The sequence below is a fragment of the Etheostoma cragini genome, chromosome 19 (genome assembly GCF_013103735.1).
Source record: "Etheostoma cragini isolate CJK2018 chromosome 19, CSU_Ecrag_1.0, whole genome shotgun sequence".
NCBI lineage: Eukaryota > Metazoa > Chordata > Actinopteri > Perciformes > Percidae > Etheostoma > Etheostoma cragini.
This window is the reverse complement of record NC_048425.1, coordinates 22,695-32,000: the sequence shown is the minus strand read 5'-3', so window position 1 is coordinate 32,000 and position 9,306 is coordinate 22,695. Positions and strand designations below refer to the sequence as shown.

Genomic DNA, 9,306 nt, shown 5'->3' with positions numbered 1-9,306 from the left:
AAAGGTGTCAGGGAGGCCTCGGGAGACTCAGAGGAGCGAGGGAGCAAGAGGAAGAAGGAGGTGAGTGAAGGAAAGAGGGTTCTCCAGACTGAAGAGTCCCAGAAATCTATCTATTATATATACATACTGTCAAACGGTGTGACGGTTACTGAGGCGTCGTATCTCTCTCGGTTGGTTGAGGTTTTTTTTAAATTTTACTATAGACACACACACTTGCTTAATTAAAGGACCCCCGCCCGGATCAGGGCACCCGGAGGCGAGGCAAGAGGCTTTTTATGGTTTTACCCCAGGACGTCCCCCACTTCTTTCTTTAAATTCAAATTCAAATTCAATTTTATTTATAGTATCAATTCATAACAAGAGTTATCTCAAGACACTTTACAGATAGACCACACTCCATAATTTACAAGGACCCAACAGTTCTAGTAGTCTCCTCCAGAGCAAGCAACAGTGCAACAGTGGCGAGGAAAAACTTCCTTTAAGGCAGAAACCTCGGTCAGACCCAGGCTCATGGTAGGCGGTGTCTGACGACCGGTTGGGGTTAGAATGAAGAGTGGAAATAACAAAAATAGAAAGAAATAGTAGTTGGTAGCAGTTCTTTGTAGTAGTTCATGGCATGGCAGGACGCTGTGCAGCATTACAAGGCACAGCAGGACGTAGCAGGGCACTGCAGTGTAGCAGTAGAACATGGCATCACAGAACGTGGAGCGGGTTAGTGGAGTTAGTACTCACGATCAGGAACCAGTCCTCCCAGGGTCCCCAGAGGCCCCCCCTCCTTCTCAAGGACGCCCGCTGGCCTTCGTTGGTCGCCGGTCCGAGAAAGGCTAAGACCTCTAACCAGTCCGAGAGAGGCTAAGACCTCTAACCGGTCCGAGAGAGTCTAAGACCTCTAACCAGTCCGAGAGAGTCTAAGACCTCTAACCAGTCTGAGAGAGGCTAAGACCTCTAACCAGGCTGAGAGAGTCTAAGACCTCTAACCAGTCCGAGAGAGGCTAAGACCTCTAACCAGTCCGAGAAAGGCTAAGACCTCTAACCAGTCTGAGAGAGTCTAAGACCTCTAACCAGTCTGAGAAAGGCTAAGACCTCTAACCAGTCCGAGAGAGGCTAAGACCTCTAACCAGTCCGAGAGAGGCTAAGACCTCTAACCAGTCCGAGAGAGGCTAAGACCTCTAACCAGTCCGAGAAAGGCTAAGACCTCTAACCAATCCGAGAGAGTCTAAGACCTCTAACCAGTCTGAGAAAGGCTAAGACCTCTAACCAGTCCGAGAAAGGCTAAGACCTCTAACCAATCCGAGAGAGTCTAAGACCTCTAACCAGTCTGAGAGAGGCTAAGACCTCTAACCAGTCTGAGAGAGGCTAAGACCTCTAACCAGGCTGAGAGAGGCTAAGACCTCTAACCAGTCTGAGAGAGGCTAAGACCTCTAACCAGGCTGAGAGAGTCTAAGACCTCGGTGGTTCTGACCGGCAGAGCGGATGGGAATGCCCCCCCACTAGGAGATAACAGGAGGTCTGACTGTCAAGGTCGGTCCCCGCCGGGTAGCAGCCCCCCCGGAGATTAAAGAGGAGTCTTAACTACCCTCAGAAAGTCGAGGTGTGAGAGAGAGCGAGACGTTAAATGACTAAAATCAAGGATCAAGTCTTTTGGTCCCCTAGCTCACAACGAGCTCAGGTGGTTTTATTATTTGGTGAATAATTAAAAAAACAAGAACAAAATACAGAAATAATATTTTCCCTTTCTGCCCAAAAAGGAAAGAGTCACAAAACCAGAGACTAGAAAAAACCTGATAAGTGGGTATCGCTGAAGAGAGAGGCCACACCAACTCATATTTATACTTAAAGTCAAGACTAACCCCCCCCCCCCCCCCCCCCCCCCCCCCCCCCCCCTGTGGAAAACAGGGTATTTCCACCACTAGGTAATCACACAGGGGGCCACAGCAGCGGACCGGTTCAGACCAGGTCCACTGTTACAGTAAGTGATCAGTTGTGAGTTACATAGCAAACTTCAAACAGTACATATATTTTTAGCTTTGTGTTTCTTTGGTTTTCAACTGAATCGCAGTTCAACAATACACATTTACATATATACCGAATATTTTCTAACACAATCAGCCCCTCCTAATGCATGTGTGTCTTTTCAATATTAAAATCATTTTTTGCTAAATTTTCAACTGATTTTCAAGCTGTATTATAAATACCAGACATGTATTCATAATACAGGATACTTGGTTAAAATAAAAATGCGGGTTTACTAACCAAAGATTTTTCAAAATATATATATTTAGTAGATGGTGACTGCTGACTTAAGCCTTGAACAATTTAAACAGGTGGGTTATATAACCACTTGTTATAAAGTGTATAAATATATATATGATATATTATTTATAGACCAAAACCACTTCCTGGTACCAGGATGTTAACGTGTTTATTCTGATGTAAAGTCTGGATTTTTTCACATGAGGGTCTACGGACAATGACTCAAGGAAATGTTCAGGAACACATAATAACAATCATCTCAGCATCTGACTGCTGATATATTAATAATCACCTAAATAAACATGTTTTACTAAGACAAGCTAGCATTAGCTTAGCTCAGGACAGTCACGTGACTCATTTTAAAAGGATTAATGTTACCTTTTTGGATATTAAATACAACGCTTTCATTAGGGCTGCAAAATTTATCGAATTTTGATCACAATTTGGGCTTCCCACGATCAAATTTGCGTAATAGAGCGTTTTTTGTTGTTGTTTTTTTTACTGCGTCTCCTAAGCGTCTCCACTAAGCTGTCCCTCCACCGTGCAGCTTAGTTTCAAGATGGAGACAGTCCCAGAGGACAGAGAAACGGGAGGAAAACTCAACGGATAACAGTCGGTTAAACGGCAGTCTCAAGGTTTACCAGTAAACACAACATTTTGTCCCTAGTTAGCGTCTGTTAGCTCACAGCGCTCTTGGGTGCTAGTAATATTTTTCCTCTAGGTTGCACATGCTGCCTCTCCACAAACGAAGCAATATTGTTATATGGAAATGGTTTAATTTGACGTTAGATGACCCATTTCTTCTGTAAAGCCGTGCCTGTGTTTGGCTCTCTTCATAATGAGTCAGCCATCTCTCTGTGTGTCCGCCCATCCCCCCCCACCCTCCCTAGCACTTTTAATCAGTTATTGTTGAAAACAAGTGAAGGAGCTTTCACAGTGATACTTTTTTAAATTTATTTCAGATAATTTACATTTCCATGTGTTGCAGCTGTATGTACAGAACATATAACTTCAACATAAGAGGAATGTAGCATAATTTGGATGTGAAAAAAGTTATAAACAGACTACGTGATTATAACATTTGTTTTGGTTAAACTCAACAAATAATTGTGAGAATAATCGTAATCACAATATTGATCAAAATAATCATGATTATCATTTTTGCCATAATCGTGCAGCCCTAACTTTCATAATAGTCATATACAGTAAAAGTCTTATCAGTGAAATATTCTTAGTTGTTGCTTTGTTTAGCATTTTCTTCCATAAACATCCAACGGCAGACATGTTCTGATTAAAGCCTCCCAGTTATGAGGATTATCTTTCTTTTTTCTTCTTCAGGGACAATAGACTAAATATTTCACTATTTAACACTTTGACAACACCTTAGTAAACAGAGATGTTAATAGATAAGAACAAATACTCCTCCGTTGCAGCATTAGTGAAAAAGCGCTAGCAGTTGAACCCTGACCTCTGAATATTATATTATAGGAATAAAAGCTAATTTTGAGTGGAGTTAACCCTTCAAAGGGAGGGAGCGTAATACGTAGTCGTGGCCAGGATAACATCCATGCTGCTCAGAGGATAAAGTTACTGCTGGTCAGCCTTCAATGTGGAGAGAAGATCAGAATATAACAACACAGCTATCAGGGCATGAGGAGGAGGAAACAGCTTGGCTCTGAAACACGTTCACAACGAGGCAGAGTGAACGCGCTGGTGTCTTTTAAGGTGACCACTCATAGAAAATGTTTCCCCACATTGCTCACACCAGTACGGTCTCTCTCCAGTATGAACACGTCGGTGGATATCTAGGGTACCACTGCTAGAAAAGTTTTTTCCACATTGTTCACAGCTGTACGGCTTCTCTCCAGTGTGAAGACGTCTGTGAAGTTTAAGGTTACTACTCCTAGAAAACGTTTTTCCACATTGTTCACACCAGTACGGCTTCTCTCCAGTGTGAACACGTCGGTGAAATTTAAGGCTACTTCTATGAGAAAACGATTTTCCACATTGATCACAGCTGTACGGCTTCTCTCCAGTGTGAATGGGCTGGTGTGTTTTTAGGCTACTACTATCAGAAAACGTTTTTCCGCATTGTTCACAGCTGTACGGTTTCTCTCCAGTGTGAATGCGCTGGTGTTTTTTAAGGTTACCACTCAAAGAAAAAGTTTCCCCACATTGTTCACATCTGTAAGGTTTCTCTCCAGTGTGAATGCGCTGGTGAGATTTAAGGCAACCACTCAAAGAAAACGTTTTTCCACATTGTTCACAGCTGTACGGCTTCTCTCCAGTGTGAATGCGCTGGTGAGATGTAAGCTGACTACTCTGAGCAAACGTTTTTTCACATTGTTCACACCGGTAGGGCTTCTCTCCAGTGTGAATGCGCTGGTGAGAGTTAAGTTGAGTACTATGAGCAAACGTTTTTTCACATTGTTCACAGTTGTACGGCTTCTCTCCAGTGTGAATGCGCTGGTGATATTTAAGGTACCTACTATGAGAAAACGTTTTTCCACATGTATCACAGCTGTACGGCTTCTCTCCGGTGTGAATGAGCTGGTGAGATTTAAGGTTATTATTCTGAGAAAACGTTTTTCCACATTGTTCACACGAGTAAAGTTTCTCTCCAGCGTGACTGCGCTGGTGTCTTTTAAGGTGACTCTGATTTGTGAAAGCTGCCCCACATTGTTCACAACTGTAAGGCTTCTCTCCAGTGTGAATGCGTTTATGTATTTTTATGTAACCCTTATGTGTGAAAGCTGCCCCACATTGTTCACAACTGTAAGGCTTCTCTCCAGTGTGAATGCGTTTATGTATTTTTAGGTAACTCTGATGTGTGAAAGCTGCCCCACATTGATCACAGCTGTAAGGTTTCTCTCCAGTGTGAATGCGCTGGTGTCTTTTAAGGTTACCATTAAGAGAAAACGTTTCCCCACATTGATCACAGCTGTACGGCTTCTCTCCAGTGTGAACTCTCTGATGAATCTTTAAATGTTTTGATGATGTTAAGGATTTGTCACAGTGTTGACAGCGGTGATGTTTGGGTCCCTCTCCTCCTCTCTGTTTCTATAGCAACAGACAAACAGAGAGAGATGGTGAACAACCTTCTTTAGACCCTGGACTTGCTCTCACTCACAATTTTCAAAGCCCTAAGTTAGGCTACTAATCATTTAAGCTAATTAACAGCTTTTGCCTACTCTTTGGCTTAAAAAGAGCAGAAGATAATATTAGTCAGTTACCATGAAGATAAATTACAACCACTTATTTACAATGCTAGAATATGATGCGTAGCTACACACCTCTGTCTCTGCCTCTCTCTCATATGGGCTAAATATACATTTCCTCAGTAACATATTAACTCCCACTGCTAGCTTTTAAGGCTAAGTGTACAGCTGTCTCCTTCAGTGGTTTCAGTTAAGGGCAGCAGTAGCAGTTGGTCCGCTATTATCTCCCACTTTTGTTTTGTTTTTACAGAGGCCGAGTTTCCTTCTCTACATATTATATGCTTTACTTCCTCCTATATATGGACATAGAAAAGAAAGACACTGAAGGACTTGGACTCTGAAATCTAGAATCTATAAAGATAATGAAGAGATAAACTCAATGCACACAGTAAACATGACTATATAGTAATATATCATATAATATGATATAATATAATATATACAAAGAGGCCTGGGAGTTTGAGGGTTCTGCGCAGTATCTTAGCTGTTCTTAGGACTGCACTCTTCTGGACAGAGACCTCTGATGTTTCACATGGAATCTGCTGGAGCCACTCTCCCAGTTTGGGGGTCACAGCCCCCCCCCCCCGTGCTCCAATTACCACCGGCACCACTGTTGCTCTTATTTTCTACATCTTTTCTAGCTCCTCTTTCAGCCCTTGGTGATTCTCAAGCTTCTCGTGTTCCTGTCCCTTGGGATCGCCACATCTATCACTACTGCCTCCTTCTGCTGTTTGTCCATCAACACGATGTCTGGTTGGTTAGCCATCACCAGTTTGTCAGTCTGGATCTTGAAGTCCCACAGGATCTTAGCTTGGTCATTCTGGACTACCTTAGGAGGTGTCTTTCATCTTGACCTTGGGACTTCCAGCCCATACTCGTGGCAGATGTTATTTATATATATATATATATATACATATTTAGCAAAAAAAATATAAAGATAATAATACACACAGTGAGGAAAATAAGTATTTAACATCCTGCTATTTTGCAAGTTGTCCCACTTAGAAATCATGGAGGGTCTGAAATAGTCCTCGTAGGTGCATGTCCACTGTGAGAGACATGTCCACTGTGAGAGACGTAATCTAAAAAAACATCCAGAAATCACAATGTATGATTTTTTTACTATTTATTTGTTTGAAACAGCTGCAAATAAGTATTTGAACACCTGTCTATCAGCTAGAATCCTGTCCCTCAAAGACCTGTTAGTCTGTCTTCAAAATGTCCCCCCCCCCACTCCATTTATTATCCTAAATTAGATGCACCTGTTTGAGGTCGTTAGCTGCATAAAGACACCTGTCCACCCCATACAATCAGTAAGAATCCAACTACTGACATGTTCAAGACCAAAAAGCTGTCCAAAGACACTAGAGACCTCCACAAGGCTGGAGAGGACTACGGGGACATGTCCAAGCAGCTTGGTGAAAAAAGGTCCAATGTTGGAGCAATCATTAGAAAATGGAAGAAGCTAAACATGACTGTCAATCATCATCCCTACTGTGAAGCATGGGGGGGTAGCATCATGCTTTGGGGGGATTTCTGTACATGGGACAGGAAGACTGCACTGTATTAAGGAGAGGAGGACCGGGGCCATGGATTGGGAGATTTTGGGGACCAACCTCCTTCCCTCAGTTAGAGCACTGAAGATGGGTCGAGGCCGGGTCTTCCAACATGACTAAGACCCGAAGACCACAGCCAGGAGAACCAGGGGGGGCTTTGGAAGAAGCAGATCAAGGTTCTGGGGGGGGCCTAGCCAGTCTCCAGACCTAAACCCAATAGAGAATCTTTGGAGGGAGCTCTAACTCCAGCCCAGAAACATGACTGATCTAGAGAAGATCTGATCTTCTGCATTGTGTTTAAACCAGTGGAAGATCTACAGGAAACGTTTGACCTCTGGAACTGCAAACAATGGCTACTTTACCAAATATTAACATTGATTTTCTCAGGTGTTCAAATACTTATTTGCAGCTGTATCATACAAATAAATAGTTAAAAAAAATCATACATTGTGATTTTTGCATTTTTATGGACCACCATAAGACTGTGTTTGACCCCCTTTCTCCTTCAGAACTGCCTTAATTCTACGTGGCATTGATTCAACAAGGTGCTAAAAACATTCTTTATAAATGTTGGACCATATTGAGAGGATAGCATCTTGCAGCTGATGGAGATTTGTGGGATCACATCCAGGGCACGAAGCTCCTGTTCCACCACATCCTAAAGATGCTCTATTGGGTGGAGATCTGGTGACTGGCGAGGCCATTTTAGTCCAGTGACCTCATTGTCATGTTCAAGAAACGAATTTGAAATTATTCTAGCTTTGTGACATGGTGCATTATCCTGCTGCGCAATGGTTGTGGGTGTAAATCCCAGTAACTGAGCAGATTGTGAAATACTAAGACCGGCCCATCTGGGACCAACAACCATGCCACGCTCAAAATTGCTAAAATCACCTTTCTTTCCCATTCTGACATTAAGTTTGGAGTCCAGGAGATGGTCTGGACCAGGTCAGGAGATGGTCTCGACCAGGACAACACCCCTAAATGTATTGAAGCAACCGCAGATGCAGAGCCGGAGCTAGCGTGAAGGCTAGGCTACTGATGAAGCGGTGGAGGTTTAACAGTCTATTCCTTGTGATAGGGAACGGAAACTCACTGGCCAACAGGACGATGAGCTAGGTGCCCTAGTGAAGAATCTTAGGCTGTACAAGGAGTGCAGTCTCAGTTCACTGAGACCTGGCTTAATCAGAATATCACAGATACTAACGTGGAGTTACCCAGGTTCACTATCCTAAGAGTAAGACACCCCAAGCTAGCAAGTAGAAAGGTGGGGGCTTCACGCTGTTACATAGATAGATTTGTGGGACTCTTCAGTCTGGAGAACCCTCTTTCCTTCGCTTACCTCCTCCTTCCTGACACCTTTCCTCTTGCCCTCCTTCTTCTTCTTCTTCTTCTTCTTCTCCTCCGTCTCCTTGTGTGTCTGCAGGTACTCGGTGATCAGGTCCAGGTCCAGGTGGTCTTGTGGCTCCCATGTGTTCTCCTCACTGGAAAGGTGAGAGCAGACAGAAGAACATCTCCTCACACTTTGTTTTTAGACAATCCATTCTCACTCTAATTAGCATTCCTATTATTCCTTTTTTCCATTGCCATCTTGTAAGGTTATTTGTGGGTCTGCAACTTAGAGTCAAAATACCAAACCTTCAACTTTGAGGGCATGATACCATGCTGACACTTTGCAATATGTAAATATATTATATCTCAGGACCAAGAACACCAAGTATTAATGTTCTAGACTCATACTTACTCTGAGAACCCCTTCCATTTCAGCAGAAACTCTACTCTTCCCTTCACCACTCTGCGGTCCAAAACCTTCTCCACCACAAACTCCTCCTCCTCCTCTTCCTCTTCCTCCTTCACTGCTGCAGGCTGCTCCTCCTCCTCTTCCTTCTTGCCCTTCTTTCCTGCTCTGGTCGCCATCTTGCCGTCTGCTGAAGGTGCCTTTGGTAGACCCGGGGGGGGTGACATGCAGAGATAATGATACAAAGGTTAGAAGAACTAATGGAGGTGTGAGTGAGTTCTAGCTGACCATGTTTTACTAGATTAAATCTTGTGTTTGATGGAGGAAATGCGAGGGCTGATGAGGGACCAATCCACAGGACTTCAGAGTGTCAAGGATCTCCTGCATTCAGACTGAAAGAACTACTAAAATGGAAGGCCCAGAAGTCATTAACTGGAGCTCCAAGCTACATGCTCAGTAGCCTGGACCAACCACACTTCATTTAGCAGAACATCTCCAGATGTTCCTGTGTGGAAATGGAAAGTTCAGAAAGAGGTTTTGA

The 9,306-nt window shown here is 43.3% G+C and overlaps 1 protein-coding gene and 1 long non-coding RNA gene across 13 annotated transcripts in view; one reads left to right on the top strand and one right to left on the bottom strand.

The window, feature by feature from the left end:
- The window catches only part of LOC117962150, a 9,798-nt gene extending 4,783 nt beyond the window's left edge, over positions 1–5,015 (top strand). Inside the window, exon 3 of the long non-coding RNA XR_004660576.1 lies at positions 4,950–5,015. This is a non-coding gene — a long non-coding RNA (uncharacterized LOC117962150). The remainder of the gene's footprint in view (positions 1–4,949) is intronic.
- LOC117962115 (zinc finger protein 239-like) overlaps positions 1–9,306 on the bottom strand; it is a 14,677-nt gene extending 5,371 nt beyond the window's left edge. For 2 of the 12 annotated variants that reach the window (XM_034901222.1, XM_034901220.1), the window contains exon 1: positions 8,772–9,018. In XM_034901222.1, the coding sequence (XP_034757113.1) occupies positions 8,772–8,992 (221 nt within the window). In that variant the 5' untranslated portion in view covers positions 8,993–9,018. Of the gene's footprint in view, positions 1–3,678; positions 5,314–8,369; positions 8,512–8,771 lie in introns of those variants that run through there. The other 10 variants (XM_034901214.1, XM_034901219.1, XM_034901212.1 and 7 more) reach the window with 10 other exon arrangements.